This window comes from Sceloporus undulatus, chromosome 3, assembly GCF_019175285.1.
Source record: "Sceloporus undulatus isolate JIND9_A2432 ecotype Alabama chromosome 3, SceUnd_v1.1, whole genome shotgun sequence".
Lineage (NCBI taxonomy): Eukaryota > Metazoa > Chordata > Lepidosauria > Squamata > Phrynosomatidae > Sceloporus > Sceloporus undulatus.
The window spans coordinates 179,214,431-179,231,355 of NC_056524.1; the positions used below are offsets into that span (position 1 = coordinate 179,214,431).

The 16,925-nt window shown below is 38.8% G+C and overlaps 1 protein-coding gene across 1 annotated transcript in view; it reads left to right on the forward strand.

Annotated features, from left to right (window-relative positions):
• KIF20B (kinesin family member 20B) overlaps positions 1 to 12,841 on the forward strand; it is a 55,334-nt gene extending 42,493 nt beyond the window's left edge. Inside the window, exons 28-35 of the mRNA XM_042458464.1 lie at positions 402 to 545; positions 2,633 to 2,737; positions 4,220 to 4,420; positions 5,589 to 5,657; positions 6,855 to 6,944; positions 9,441 to 9,588; positions 10,345 to 10,481; positions 12,562 to 12,841. Coding sequence (XP_042314398.1) covers positions 402 to 545; positions 2,633 to 2,737; positions 4,220 to 4,420; positions 5,589 to 5,657; positions 6,855 to 6,944; positions 9,441 to 9,588; positions 10,345 to 10,481; positions 12,562 to 12,633 — 966 coding nt within the window. The 3' untranslated portion in view covers positions 12,634 to 12,841. The remainder of the gene's footprint in view (positions 1 to 401; positions 546 to 2,632; positions 2,738 to 4,219; positions 4,421 to 5,588; positions 5,658 to 6,854; positions 6,945 to 9,440; positions 9,589 to 10,344; positions 10,482 to 12,561) is intronic.
• Positions 12,842 to 16,925: the final 4,084 nt, after the last annotated feature.

The window sequence follows — 16,925 nt, forward strand, 5'->3', positions numbered from 1 at the left end:
TTTTTTTTTTGGCACCCCATTGTTTTTAATGGCCATGCTGTTCCACATGTGGCACTGCATGCACACACCATTTTGGCTTCCCATCTGTGGAAATTTAAAACCACGAATGGGAAGTCAGTGAATCCAGAGGGGCGACTGTATACGGTATATATTGTCTATCTCCTTCATCTCTTTTAATTACCTTTTGTCATAAATATTATGTTACAAACCTAAGTTTATTCACATAAATATAATTTTCTGAATTGTGCAGAAGATCCACATCGTATTTTCCTTATTGCCTTATTGCCACTTCAGAGGCAGGAGATGGTTAGCTGTTGGACTCCTTAGCTGTCAGCTCTTTTGGCTCTGCCTCAAGATAAATCTTTATAGCTGAACATTTGGTACCTGTTTGTCTTTAATAGGGTTTTGAAACAACTACTGAAGCGCTTACTGATGATGGTACCAAGGAATTAAAAAGGACTTGTGAGAACTTTACGAATACATTATCATCCACTCGAAAAGGAGTAGAAAAAAATAAAGTGGAAAATATCTCTAGTTGTAAACAGGTAAATTTACAATACTGGCAATATTTCATCTTCAGTTTTTCCAGTCCCAGTGGGTCCCCCACTTTCCCTGCAACAGTAACCCCCATGCCTAGCATGCACTCCAAGAACCAGACTGATCCAGGTACCAGTTGTCAGTGTCTCCAGACCCCCCTCCCCTCTTTTCTCTACCCCCCCCCCCAGAGTCTCCCCCCATTTCCTCTCCTCTTCTGGAGCTCTTCCAGAAGAATAAATTTTCAAAATGTGGATTTTAGAATTGCACTCAGTGAAACTTACACCGTAGTATGTCATGACTGTACCCCATGTCTTTTACAGTGTAACTATGGCCTGTTACAGACTGCCAAAATAAAGCTTCGGGTCTCTTTGAAGGTATGCTGTTTAAATGATGCATGGATCCTAAGAGTCCGGAGGTCGCGCCAAAGCCACACTCCATTCCTAAACACTGGAGTGCAGCTTTGGTGCAGCTTCCGGATTCTTAGGATGCATGCATCATTTAAACAGCATACAGTACCTCCAAAGAGACCCGAAGCAGCTTTATTTTGGCAGTCTGTAACAGGCCATAGTAACCTTTCAGATAGCCATCTGAGGGAGGTTAGGATGTGGTGAAAGTGACTGTCGACCACCTGAAATGGAAGGCATGTACTCCTGGTACATCTGTGAGAAGCTCTGTAGGCACATCTGTACTTCTAGTGGTGTTACTGATAGTCCCCAAATTCATCTGAAACAGGCTGGCTTTGCTTTTGAGGGATTGAATGCCCCTCTGTTTTCTTGAGAATGCTCCTTAAATCAACCCTCCTGTTTTTAATTAAAAATTAGATTGAATTAAATTTTAATTATAAAGAGAGAAAATTTAAAAAATAAAGATTTGACCTGCTGAAAAGCCCAGTAAAGCCACCTTCATGCACCCACCTCCTGGCTGTTTGTGTGCTGGCCAGGTGTTGAAAATGGTAGACAATCTGCCACTTAGATTTGTACTCTTCATCTGCTTATTATGATTGCTCTTTCTGTGTTCTGCTGATTTTAGCACAGTCAATGACACATGTCAGATTTGAATATTTGAGTTGGCTAGTTTCATGGTACAACCCCACCAGTATTTTTCTATAAATTTTAACTAAAAATCTATATCTCATCTAATTTTATGGGATAGACTATTAGTCACAGAGTAATTTTCATTTTGCAAAATAACTAGTGAGAAATTTTCCCTACTGGAAACTACTTTGTTTCTGAAATAGGTAAAAAAATAAACCTTTCTTCAGAATGCATATAGGATATGTTGGTTGTTTTCTCTCCTCTCAGCAGCTCCCTCTGCTTGCTCAAAAATCTGGTACTTGCATTTTGACATATCATATTTAATTGGAGCAGATGCTTCCAGAAATAATCTACTACTTTCTGATAACCTCCTAGCAGTTGTTCTCCCTCGCTCGGTACTTAATATGTTAAGGCTGGAGGGCAACAATTTCTATAAATGCAAAAGGAAAAATGGTATGTCTGATAGCATTTTTTCCACCTAAAACAATAAAAAGATACTACTACTTATACTCTTCATGTAAGCTATTTCTATGATTATGTATATTGCAATAGTAGCTTCACTTTGATGTTTGAATTTAAACTTTAGCGCTTCTGGGGATGCATATATGTCTACGTGTTCATAAAACATTTCTGGATAAAATCAGAAATTCTGGTAAGTTTATTAGGATGGGTATGCCATACATTTTATTTTTGAGCTTTTTATAATGAACGTTCTCTGATTGTGTTTTAGGCAACATTTCCCCCTAGCAATACAATCTATTATTCATAAATACATCCATAAAGTATCAATAGTTGTTAAAACAATGGACAAAATCCAGTTAGAGAGGCAGGTGATAAATTCATGGCCAAGTTAAGAGCCACAATTTTGTTTTTTTTAAAATAACTAAAATTAGCCAGTGGAGTGTGCCTTTTCCAAAAAACCTAAATGCTTGGTACTGCAATGCCACTAAAGCTGGAATGATGAGGGCATTTAATTGTATGGGTACCTTCTTGCCTTTTCAGCACAAGTGCCTTCTAAAGTCAGAATAATGCTTACAATTCTCATTCTTCTCCTTCTTCAGCAGCTTGAAGTAAACCAAAGTGATTTGCCAAATTGCAGCAGTACAGAAGAAATGGGCCAACTAATACAGAATTCTAGCAGGGGGTCTTCACCAGAAAACATTCAGGTATTGATCCATCCTCATAAAAAGGCTTTATGACTTGGGGTTGCAAAATAGACATTGCCTCTCCATAAGAATTCTTTCTTCTTCATAAAATTTTCCTTCAGTCCTCAAAGTTCTAGCATTGCAGAAAGTGAGACACTGAAAATCATTCACATCCAGCACTCTTCTATTTGTTGTGTTTGCATTCCCTTAGTAAGGTAACATTGCCTGCTCCTTTTCTTTGGATGCTTAAACCCTGTTTCTAAATGCTGAAGTGAAGTTTTAAGTTTTTGCAATGCTAGAAATTTGGTGACTGAAGGAATATTTCATGGGACAAGAGAAAATTAATGTTTGGGAGACCCAATACCCTCATTTTGCTCCTTTGTAGCTATAGCCCAATATGATTTCATTCTTTGATGTGTGGGTATGTGTGTGTATGTATATTTGTCTTCAGCACAAAGCTCCAAAACCTTCCCTTAGATGGAGCCTTCTAGTGAGCTCAGTCAGGTCATTGTTATTTCAGGCTCTAACGGCACAATTGTGTAGATGTTTGTTCAGAAAAAAGTGTAGATGACTTGCTGCCATGAATTGAATGCGTACACAGAAGAGGCAACACGGGTTAGCCTTATTCACAGTTCTCAGTGTGTTAGCCTACAATTTTTACTTCAGATTTGTCAGAGCATTCTCCTTGTGGAGACTCTTGTATGTGATTAGGGACCATCTTTGGCCAAAGAGAGGCTGAGAATTGGGCACCTTTTCAGATGGGAGTTGCTCTGCAACTCCCAACATTCTTCATCACTAACTGTCCCAGCTAGACCTGCTAGCAGCTGGAGTTCAATGATATGGGTAGGATACACAGTTTCCAATGTAAGGCAAATTGTATGCACAGAGAATTCCTGTAAGCATCCAATGGATATTCCAAAAAAGCATGACAGTAGGGTCTAGTGATGGCAGTGGGAAGAGCTAACTTCTGTGGAAGAGGTCATATGTGATCTCTCCCCCCACAAGCAGGTCCAATTGGAGTTCAGTTAAGTTTACTCTCATGCAGGTGAAGTAAAAGAAACACAGCTCTGTACAGCTTCTAAGAAGTAGAAGCTAATATCTAATCTAACTGGAAAGACACTATATATGTATGCGAATAAACTCAGTTTTGTTTTACTGACATTCTAGTGGTAAGACTTCTGTTAACATATAATACTCCTGAACCTGTAAACAAAATTGAATAGTAATGTTTTATACACTCTGTTCTCTAACAAAAAGTTTACAGTACTTGCTTTCCATCTGGGTGGGATAAATTTTGGTAGCTAGAGTTTTATTCTGAGTATTCCAGTCAACTGTTCTCATTGCAAATGTTAGCCACTGAAAATTAAACTGGGTATGTGCCATCCTGACTTTCCCCTCAAGGCTTGTGTTAAAGTTCTTATCTTACTTTCTACAACTGTTTTGTTTCCCCCCCCCCATCAGTCCCTTATCTCTCCATTTTACATTACTTTATTGTTGCCACAGGACCAGTCAGATTCCATCCTAGATTCTTGTGAAGTCTCTTCAGAAAATGACCAAACTAGCCGTTTTCCAAAACCTGAAATGGAGATTCAGTTTACACCTCTGCAGCCCAATAAGATGGAAGTGAAGCATCAAGGCAGTCCTTCATCTGTGACTATAAAAGTGCCTAAGGCAAAGAAAAGGAAAAGCAGTGCGTTGGATGAGGTATTAAAATTTGATTTAAAAAAACTTTGGATGACATATGGCTGTGTAAACAAGCGTTTATCGTATTTAAAACATATATATGTTATCAGAAAAATCACCAAGGGCTGCAATCTTAACCAAACTTACATGGAAGTAAGCCCCGTTAAACACAGTGGGATAAACACCATGGGGTTTGCTTCTCTGTAAACATGCATTGCATTGCACTGTGTTGTGGGCATGCTTAACTGTTTTGCCATGTTTTGTGTTGCATTTAAAATCTGGACAATTGCTTGGAATATTGTTTTGCCTATACTGGTCCCACATAATCCACATAAAGTAGCTTGGTTTTGTTTTTTGTTTTTGTTTTTGCCTTTGCCTTTGCCTTCCTCTGAAGTTAAGAGATAGCCTAGCACACTCAATGGGTTTCCATGGCAGAGCAGGGATTTGAACCTTGTTCTCCAGAGTCATAGTCCAATGCTCAAACCACTACACCATGCTGGCTGTACACAATATAGCAGTTGCATTTATAACCAATAAGAAATATTCATTTCCTTTTCTCTTTGGAAATTGGATCATAGCATTAAAAATATTGACCAAATTTATCTTCTGAAACTGCTACTCCTGAATTTGTGGCTACATATCTATGAAGTCTGTTCATAGTCAAAGTCACAAATGTTGCCTTTTTAAACCATTTGTTGGTGACCCAGCCACAGATAGATAACACAACCTAAGAAAGAGGCGTCTTTCTCAGGGAAAAATCAGTTGAAGCCCATGAAATCTGAATGTTCACTTTAGGTTTCACCTCTCACCTGGAAGCAACTTGTCCTCTTTGATTTATGTCAGCCTTTATATCTGGGTAGCATTGTTGACAGATTCTTGGGACAGGTTGTGCCCATAAAAGATAGTGTCAACCTTCCCATTTGACTAGGAGTCTTGCAGATTAAGTATTAACATTCATGTTATGGCAGCTTTCTGCCAAGAAACACAGTGTGTTGTCCTGGATCATTCCACCTAATAGATAAGAAATGTTAAGGCCACTTTATAATTGTTAGTATAAAACTTCATGTGTATTATATTTCCAAAAGAGGTCCACTTTAATTCAAGTACAGTATTGTAGATGAACACTTGGAAGAGGTGAGTTCATTAGAATTATAACCTTTTTTTTCTCCTCAACCATTTTTTTTTCAAGAGGAACAAACTGCCAAGTTGCTGGAAAAGCAAAATTAGAAATAAGTACACTTCTGGTGATGTCAGTCAGGTACTGAATCCCTTTGAGCTTTTGCTGTAGATGTGTAGATACTGTAGATAAGAGCATTCAACAATATTTTCTAGTTCATCATATTTTCTTCCAGTCACACATTTAGATCATAGCACTCCAGTAACACTGAATCATCTGCCACCTCTCACCTCTGTTTCTATATCATGCATACTATGTTGTTCTACTATACTTTTTCCTCACTTGGAACAGATGCTCCTTTACTGCTGAGATAGGCCAGCCTTTTAAACTTATATCCTTCAGCATTTGGGCTATCATCATAAGCATATGGAAATAAATTATCCTAAAATTGTTTGGAATTCTTGTAACAGTTTTTAGGCAGGTTTTGAGTCATTTAGCATAGAAACTGGGACTATAAAAGCAAGACAGTGCAGTCAGAATTAAGATTTTTTTGACTGTGGCAGGCAGTTGAGTTTTCATGGAATGCTGGTGTTGGAAGTGAATCCAGAATGTGGTTGTCTTCCTCTTCCTGATTCCTTGAATATCTAGAAAAGTCAGGGCCTGACCTCATTCTGTAGGTTAGAGAAGTATATACCTTCATGTGACAACAATCTCAAATTTCGTGACTCTGTCACGAAAAGCATTTTGCTCCATGACTTAAAGTTACAGCTAATTCATATTGAGTACCAGTGAACATGAACTCTTGCTTAAGAATTGCCCAGCTGGATTACACCATGGTCCAGCTATTGAAATATTATGAAAAACACCAGCAATTACTGTCTCAGAAACTGGCCACTGTTCTTTGGGAGGATTTTGTGGTCTCTCTTCATAGTCTTGCTCATAAGTCCTTCCTTATGAAACTTGAATGGTAGCCATTCTGCCTAAAGTCAATATTATTCTGCCTTTCTAGCCAAAAAGACTTACCACTCTTATCAGACATGTATCAGGCTTGCACTTCATGAGTAATTAGTACATAAAAAGCAATCTCTTGTCTACTGATATAATACATTGGCCTGCTACCAGCCTGATTTTATATCTATTAAAAAATTCCTCTTGATTTTGTTAAATAATTAGTCTGAAAAAATGCATAGAAAAAGACAGTGTGTAAAAACAGCAGTGGCAGTTTCTCAGTCTGATTTCATTTTTGTAGCACTTTTCCCACCCTCTGGGAAAGTAGTATTTAACAATCCAGCTTGGAAAAAAGTAGATGGACATTGAGCATGCTATTTTGTGTTTAAGGATTTCTTGAAGAATGAAAATGAGAAGAATGCTGCATCACCAGCTGACGTGATTATAAGTTCAGATTCATTACGTAAACAGAATGACAAGGTAAGTGTTGAAGGAATTACATTTGATATTAACATGAAGATGCAGTGGTGAAATAGCGTGAGGAGACTGCAGATGTCTGAGCAACTTACCTAAAATAGGTGTGGTGAGTTGCAGTAGATCAGCAAGGATTCCTGCTCCCAAAAGTGACAATAAAGCTATTATTTCCCTCCTAAATTAGGTTGCTGAAGTCAAGAAAACTTGGGAGTGGAAAATGGATAGATTTTTGTGTAAAAAGATTTGAGAATGAAGTCCTGAAAATAGTTTCCTGGGCTGAGCAAGTGCTGAGAGTTACCTTAATCCACAATTCTCTATCAACTATTTTGTTCCTAGCTGCAGTTGGTGGACTTGCAAACAGACATAAAGGACATATCCTAAGCCTAAAGCCTTCATATCCTTATCTTAAATACCAGTGTTCCCTTCTGTTCCACCATCCCCCAAAGACAAAGGAGACATTTCTTAAAAATAAGGGCAACTGAAAGGTTTTTATTCATATCTCTAAAGAAGATTGGGCTTGGCATATCAGCAAGGGTAGTGTAACTGCTTCTGCACTGAGCCCTAGCAGTTACGAGATAAAGAAGCAAAATGAAGGAGACCATTCTCAGAAGTAACACTATTTTAATGAGTTTTAATATGAGAAACAGGCAGAGTCTCATTTCAGGCATGAGCTGGACTATTCACATGTATTGGTTGCCCTTCATTTGAAGAGGATTGTCCTTGGGATTTTAAAAAAGAAAATGAAAGGTAGACGTTGACATGGTTAATGACAGGAAATATGGGAGAGCTTCCTATTCCATTCTTGGAGTATGTGTGCATAATGTATATGTTCTTAAAAATAACTGCATAAAGAGAATACCAGTACTGGCCAAAGGCCCATCTGTCCAGGCATTTTGTTCCCACAGAGGCTGAATTAAAAGTCATGAAGACCACAGGCAGGGTATGAGGATAGTAATAAACACCTGTTTAAGTTTCTCAGTAACCGGTATATAGTCGGCCCTTCTTATACACGGATTTTTTATACACGGATTCAAGCATACACGGTTTGAAAATGTCCCAAAGAAGTATACATTTACCTTGATTTTTCATTTTTTATAAGGGACACCATTTTGCTATGTCATTATATTTAATGGGACTTGAGCATACACGGATTTTGTTATACACGGGGGAGCTTGGAACCAAACCCCAGCGTATAACAAGGGTCCACTGTAGTTCATTTTGATGCCAGAGATACTAGCATCAAAAAGTAGCATTAAAGAGATAATGTGATTAGTAGTTGTTGATGGACTAGTGCTCTGTGATGTTATTTTTGTAGATCTCGTTAAAGTGGTGATCTTAAAGAGTTGCTATAGGAATTCTAAAGTGTCTTCTGGCAGGAAGACTTTTTTCTATCTGTGATAACTGATGGTCAATACTATTAGAAGCTTCACTCCACAGTGGTCTTCTTCCTACTTGACAAGTAGTCCTGTGTGAATCCTTATGTGGGTTCTCAAGGCTGTTAGCTATGTGTAGGTGCCACTGTGGAGATACAACTAACAATGTGTAGCTATCCCTAGGAGTTACTAGTTCACCCAGATATGTGCCACTTTGTGACAATAGTCCTTACAGATGGGTTCGCTATTACAGGTGAACTAAATTAGAAATCTGAAACTAAATCAGATTTCACCACATCTCCATATAAAATCAAATCATATCTGAAGGATTGCCTTCCTGTATTGCTCTATCAGGATACCTAGGCCATCTGCCAATCACATTTTGTTCCCACATGACCAGTAACTTGGACATTAGCAGCAACGAGGGAGAACAAATATTCAGTCCTGGTCTCCTTTAGTAGAACTCTTCCTTGAGAGAAGTTTGCCTGGTGCCCCCAGTATTCTTTGTTCAGCAAGTTCTCTCAAGATACAGTCCTAACATACTTATTTGGTGATAATGTCATTTGAACAAGTCACTAACTGCTGAGTAGACATGTTGAGAATTGCACTGTCAAGCTTTAAAAATGGCTCACTATAACAATCTACTCAACAAATAGTTGGTTAAAGCACAGAATTTACTAAGTACAAGTGCTGTTGTTAAAATTTTGCAAGGTAATTTTAGCCATCCTTCTTGAATGGGAACTTGTTCCACAAAGTGAAATGGTAAAAAGTTTTTTTTAAAGTGCTGCTATCCAGTATACACTTACTTAGAATTTACTTTACTTTGAACACAGTAAAGTTTACTTCTTAGTAGATATGCATAGGGTTATGCTATAAGTTACTTATTCCAGAATGGAATCCTATCTCAAATTTTAAAGTCCTGCTTAAAGTCTAACAGGAATAATGTTGCTGTCTTTTAAAGGGTCTCTTCTTTATCAAATGTATTGTAGTGTAGCAGGATCATGTCTTTCCCTGAAGAAGAAAGATAACTACATGTAGTAAATAGTTTTGCTATAGAAAGATCTTTAAAATGGTCCCTATCTTAAATTTAATATTCTGAATGTCTGTCTCATGTTTTGTACTTCTTCAGTCTGCTACAGACCACTGTGTCAGAAAAGAGTATCCTTTAAGAAGTAAACATTTTGCATCAAAAATAACATCACCTGGGGATACAGGTGGGACATTACAGAAATTTGGCTCATTCTTGCAGAGTTCTCCAACAATCATACAATCCAAAGGTAAGCGATGAGCCTAAAATTAAATTTCCTCAAAATTCTGTATATGTAACTGATGCTTCTGCTAAGATGTTATGTGGATGGTGCAGACTCTGAAAGGGGAAGGGGGCGTCATTTGTTTTTAAATGGAGAAAGAAATTTTAATTCCTGGTGGTGGCTGGAGATTTTTCCATTCTCTTGGGCTTCTTATATGTAGCATTTTGTTGGAAGTGTACTCTCTCATTGAATTGCACTCTCATTAAATGGAGAACCATAATGTAATGATCCAGTTCTAAAGCAAGTAACTTTGCAAGTGGGATTCACCTTCTCTCCTGGGACAACAGCAACTATTGGCACTAATGACAGCACAGCTAGTAGTTGGATCAGTGGACTAGGACTGGGGGAAAACCATATGCACAGCCATAAGGCTTTTTAATTGTGTGCCCCCAGGTCGGTATCTCTCACCCATATCATACCTCTCAAGGATGGAATGGGTGAGGAAAGGAGAGCCATGCCAATTCCCTATAAGGTCCATGGGAGAAATCTGGGATAAAAATGAATAAAAGAGTAATACTCCAGCACAGGGATGGGAAATAGCAGTACATATGAACTGCTAGTTTTTACTGTATCTATACCATATTCCAGTTGCACAGGAGAGGAGGGAGAGAGACTTTTGAGAAGGTTTGTGTGAGAGTATAACATAAGGAGAAGGGTACGGTTTTGTTTCTTTACTATGCTTGGTAGAAAAAGGCTAAAATGTTACTGAAATGCCTCTTCTAGCAAAGAAGTTCATGGCAACGATAAAATCAACTAAACCTACTGAGGAGGTATCTCTTAAAGAAGTCAAACCAAAAAGAGCTAAGCGCAAGCTGTACTCGACTGACATTTCTTCACCTATGGACTTCTCAGGTCATGTGGTAAGTGAAGCCATGACACTTAACTTTTAAAGACGAAAGGCAGAATAGAAATGTAACACATTTGGTGACCAGGTAAAGTAAAGTAACTATCTCCTCCCACATTTAACCCTTTGTTATCTGGAGAGAAAGCTCTGATAAATGGAGGGACTCTCATTTATCACAATAGGAAACTGAATATGCTGAGAGTCTACTGGGGAACGATGGAACATGCTCCCAATATCATCAGAATCAGTTTATGCTTAAGGCTTTCTGTTGCCTACTCCCTGTTACAGCTTGAGGGGCGATATGAGTTCAAATGGGCACAACATTCTAGACTTAACATTTAATAGCAGGATATTGGTCTTAAAAATAGAATTTCCATGAGGATATTTGTTGTTGTTGTTGTTCTGTGCCTTCAAGTTGTTTCCGACTTAATGGCAACACTAAGACCATGAGGTTTTCTTGGTAGGTTTCATGAGGTTTTCTTGGCAAATTTCTTTAGAGGGTATTTGCCATTGCCATCTTCTGAGACTGAGAGAGTGTGATTTGCCCAGGGTCACCCAATGGGTTTCATGGCTGAGCAGAGATTTGAACCCTGTTCACCAGAGTCATAATCCAATGCTCAAACCACTACACCACACTGGCTCTGCCATGAGGATGTACAGGGCAATATTTCCAAGCTCTATTAATATTGTGAAGCCTGTGTCTGCCTCTGACTGTTAGAAACTTGATTTCTGCAATCTTTTCTAAAACACCAAACATCAGAAAATGGGCCAGATCACATATTTTTTAAAATTAGCAGGATGAATTGCACTTGAGCCTTCAGCTCATGCCCTTTTCTATCTCTTCCTGTGAGAAGGAAATGAGAAACTTTCTGTTTTCATTTAACCAGTGTTTATGTCTATGCTCTACTATGATTAATCTTAAATATTGCTAAAGACATCTAGGTAATTTTATAACTAAGTTTGATGTTAGCTGTTTTAAAAAAAATTGTCTGGATTCAGACATTACAAAAATCAATACAGTTTGAGTATCCGTTACCCCAAAGCCTGCGACCAGAAGTGTTTCAGAGCTGGGATTTTTTTTGGGGGGGGGGGTATTGGATTACAAGTACATGTCTATACTGTTTGTGAGGCTGGAGGGAGACATGAGGATCTGTGAAATAATGGGAATCCAAGCATAATGCCTACTATGAATCCATGCCTCCCGCCATTTCACTGATCTTCTCTCTTCAGTCTTGTGTCCCTTGCATCTCTTTCCAGCCTCACATCTTTCTCCAGCATACTATGCTAACTGTATTCCAAAGCATTGTAAAATTCCACAATTGAAGCTTCAAAGTGTCAAATTTCATTTTTTTTCGAGGTTTTTAGATTTCCAGATTAGGGATGCTCAAACTGTACTCGGTCTAAACAGGAGCAAAACAACTTTCATATTCCTTCTGAGCATGTTGAAGGAGTTGGGAATGTGTGTGAGCCTTGCTGTGCTTTTTCCTCAAACTGAAACTGTATTTTAACCATGCAAATCATATTTACTATGTGATTTTCATCGTCTAAATGGCTCTTCATAAGTTTGAATCACTGGTCAGCCCAAGGGAAGTAGAGTGTAAATGTTAGTTAACTTCTTCATTCATTGTCCAGCTATTGTTCTAACTGGACAACTGAGGACAATTGCTTTATGATGAGCATAGCAAGGCAGTACCTTAGACACTAACATACCTGGACTTAAGAGTAAAATGGTTGTTGACCTAAGTCCCTCTGACATTGAAGAATTCTTAAGGCAGATCTGGTCTGCTTCCTTTTGCAGCTTTATAGTTCCCACAAGGAACTCACAGATTATTTCACCTTAGTCTAGAACTAGCTACATACACAGTACACTGATCTCTAAGACCTCAGGTTGGCTGCACCTCTCTTGAGCTTCTAATAGACAGCCAAGACTGTACTGTTTTATAAGACCTTAAAACTGAGGGTAGCTTTTCTGATTGTTTCAGGTGCATGTGTGTATTCTTTTAAAAGCCATGTTTTGTCTGTTTTTATTTGCTGTACACTCAGGAACCTTGCTTTGCTGAGAGGTGATAAACCAATTTCCTTGATTTCTTTTTCAGATTGTTATGGATCAAAAGGAGAGTGATCATGAAATCATCAAGCGACGGCTCAGAACAAAAAAGACACATTAAAAGGGGGTTTGGTTGTTGTTTTTTGTTTTTCTCTCTCTCTGCAGAATCATGTATATTTTTATTTTCAGCAGTTGAATTTCAGAGTGTAGTGCTTCTGAAATGAAAACTTGGGTGTACATTGGAAACCGTGTATTGTTTTTACTGTTTATATGGGCATTGTAAACATTGTACTCCCTCTTGTCATGATTTCATAAAATCCTGTATAGACCTCATTGGTGCTGGAGTTTTTAATAAGGAGAAAATTGTATTCCTGTGTCGTCTGTGTCTAAGCCATTCTTTCAATAGGCAAAATCCTGTGAGTCTGCAACCAAGCCATGATCAAGTTCAAATAGGCATTAGTCAGATAACCCCCCGTACTTTAGGAGCTTTGGCTTTAGATTTAAATTCTGGTTTCTTAAACTTAAAGCTATAAATGGCAGGCTTCAAAGAACCTGGGGAACCTCTGGCCTTCTAGATATTGTTTAATTAGAATTTATATTATCCCTGACTACAACTTGGAAAAATATTTATTTTGGTCAACAGTTCTCAAAATCCCTCAGGCAACAGGGTCAATGCCCATGCTAGTTGAGGGCTTTGGGGAGTTGTAGTCTAAGAAAAAGTAATCTTTCCAAAAACTGGCAGGGAGTGATAGGTCTTAGAGTTGGACAGCTTCTAAAAGAGCACAGGGTTTTCACTTTCCTTCAATATGTGCATTATTGGCTCTTAACAACTACTGTAAGAAGAAAACAACCAGTTGATCTCACAGGATCCACCTTTTCATGCACCTATAGTGGCCACACCTGTTAAGTTGCCCAAATAGAAGACAGCCTTTACCTATCCTGGCTGGGAGTAACAGGTGTTGGAGTTCTGGGTGTGTATGCTTTTGGTTCAACAACTGTAGAGGTTAATACTTTAAACTATTTACATTCCTTGAGAGTCCTTCAGACAGGTTAGGGCTGTTCTAAACTAAGCAGTACTGTAGATTCTAATACTTTGGTTTCTCCTTGGGATAATCTCTCTTTTTGATAAGAAAAACAAATTTAATGATGGCTCTCAGGATAAATCTAAGCAGTATATATTTACTTTAATGATCGTGCTAATGCACATTACTGCAACCAGCAGGGAGCAAGATCACTTCAAAAATCTCCCTACGCTAATTCTTCTCTCAGCTGACACAGAATTTGTGTTCTCTTTATCTTTTACTGTCTAAGTACTATAGAGAGGACTAATCCGCACCACTAGCACTTCTGCATGAGTGCTCAGCAGGTAGTCCTTTGGAACTGTGCTCACTCTAACATTCTTATACTGAATTCTCATTTATTTTGGTAGTCATGCGTGCCATACACATGTATGCCTTGTTTTAAGTGCCTTGAATCCCATATTGGGAGAAAATCGAAATAATAACTCTACAATGGGAATGCCTTCAGACTTTTTCTTTTCTTTTGCAAGAATGTTTGATACGGCACTGATTGGGAGTAATTTGCAGTGGGAAGAGTGTTGGATGTGGGCCAGGATGATTTTGGTTCAAATCTCTACTTTCTTCTCTCTTGGCATGTATAGGGTTAAATTGTTAACTCCCGTGGATTGCAGCATAGCTTACTTCCATGCAGGACTGCAGCCTTAGCTGGAATGTTTTTGAGGTCTTGGGCCACGTTCCTGCCTCTATGCCACATCCACAGATTCTAACTTACCCATTTCTCTGCAGATCTGTATACAGTTGGCCCTCCACTTTCGTGGTTTTAACATTTGTGGATTTGATTATTTGCGAGTTTGTCCACATGTGTGCATGCTCCTCCTCCCTCCTGGGTTTTTCCTGTTTGGGGGGAAAAAGCCAAGGTGGGAGGGAGCAGCCTTGAAGAATGTGTGCAAGCCCCTCCTGCATCCCTCCCTGCTTTGGCCAGCTGAGGGAAGCTGGCCAAAGCGCATGGGAAGGCGAGAGGGGCGTGCACATTTATTTATTTGTGATTTTTCCACTTTTGCGGTGGTTTTGCACGCCTAACTCCTGCAAATGTGGAAGGCAGACTATATACCCTCGGCTCTGTTTCTTCAGACAAACGTTTTGTCTGAGTAGTACTGCTGTAATGAGAAACTAACATGCCTCTAGAGTGGAATACTTATTATCTTTCTTTATCAAAGTCAGTGGATACTATGAACTGAACTTGCTCTTTCTATCTGAGAAACCCTATTCCTTTACTGTATATGTGTGGCATCAGTCTCATTCAACTTCTTGCCTATGCTGGACTGTGCTGGAATAAAATAATTGCTTTTATGTGCGGCATAGTAAAATAGTGTCCCTTATATAAAATGGCAAATTCAAGGTTTGCTTTTGGGAATTTATTTTTAATATTTTCAAGTTGTGGGTGCTTGAATCTTTGTGAATAAAGAATCCATGGATAAGGGAGGGCTTACTGTAGACTGAATTTGAAAGTGTATTGGTTCCTTCCCCCGCCCCCGCTCCCATTTTCAAAAGTTCAAGCACAGATATGGCAATAATTAGGAAAAGGAGGGATTAAATGCCATTTTCTAGCTGGATCATATTCAGTTTTTTCTTTAAAAATATTTTTTCCCTCCAAATGCCCTTTAGGGTGTGTGTGTCGAGTATTTTTGCCATGTTCTTGTCTCCTTCTGCCATTTTAGGTCCATGCAAGGCCTTAAAAAATTAGGTAATGTATTGCACTAGGGGACTAAAAACATGGTAAAAACACCCTCATAAATTATTCGGGGACAAAAATTATTTTTTGTGATAGAAATATGGTGGGGTATGGTTATCCAAAGTCTTGGTGTTGTTGCATGCCTTTAGGTTGTTTCTGATTTATAGTGACCCTAAGGTACACCTATCATAGGGTTTTCTTGGTAAGATTTGTTCAGAGGGGGTTTGCTGAGGGAGTGTGACTTTCCCAAGGTCATCCAGTGGATTTCCATAGCTAAGATGGGATTTAAACCCAGCGCCATAGTACAACACTCACACCACTACACTCAAGGTCTCCTGTGGGGCTAGTGCATCCTCCTAACTTTCCACAGTTGCGCACCCCTAAAAGTTCCCCATCTGTGTCCTAAAGAAAACAGCATGCTTGCTTCTACAACTGGCTTCCTGTTCAAATATGGACAAATTACCTTGGTGTCGAAAAACTGTAAATGTTGGAACCTCCACTAGATGCCACTTTAGCACTTAAAAATTCCCTCATCTCAGGTTATTTTGTTCTATACGTTTAACACAAAAGAAAAGCAAAGCAAATAAATACAGCTCTGTATAATTACAGCGCTCTAGAAATAAAGTTTAATAATAATAATAATAATAAATGTGTATCTAAACAAGAAACTTTAAACAACAAGACCTTCAGGTTATGTCTGAGGAGAAAATTTGCACAACTTCCAGCTATTGTTACAGTAAGGCAGGAAATATTAAATGGCTAGCCTAAAGCATGGTTGATGAATTGCTGCCAGTAACCTAGGGTGCATCTACATCGGTGGTTCCCAAACTTTGGTCCTCTAGGTTTTTTGGACTTTCAGCTCCCAGAAGCCCTAGCCAGCTTGGCCAATGGCCAAGAATTCTGGGGTCTGAACTCCAAAACCTCTGGAGGACCAAAGTTTTGGAACCACTGATCTATGTTGTAGAAACAATGCAGTTTGATGCCATTTTAAGTGCTGTAGCTCCATCCTATGGAATCCTAGGATGTGTAGCTTTACAAGGTTTTGAGCCATCTTTGCCAAAGACTGCTAGTGCCTTGCCAAACTACAAATCCCAGGATTCTGTAGGATAGCGCCATGGTAATTAAAGTGGTGTATTTCTACAGTGTAGATGCACCCTTAGGGTGTTTTGTAGGCAAGCAAGCTGTTTTGGCATAACCTCCAATCAAATGGTCAGACAGTAATAATAATAATAATTTTATTTGTAACCCGCTTTTCCAACTTGTATGATCAAAGCGGCATACAGTCGTAGTATAAAACATTCCAGTAAAATTAATTAAAAACAGCATTAAAAACAGCATAGGGATCTTAACAGTAATGGGGCCAGATGAAAGGGGGAATCAAATTGCACAGTTCCAGGGTCGTCAGTAAAAGGGGTAAGGAAACATGATGTTTTCACGATGGGAAGGCCTGGGAAAAGAAATACGTCTTCAAGTTCTTTTTAAAAAGGGCTAAGGATGTGGTGGAGCGGAGACTTCCCCTTTTAAGTTTTGTTTTATTATTGTTTCAAACAATCCCTTTCAAAGGAAGCTGTTGATGCGGTGATTGTAGCCTGTTCTTGGCAATTTCCAAGAGAACTGGAAACTATAACTCCTTTAAGTTGGTAACATTTAAAAACAGTCCAA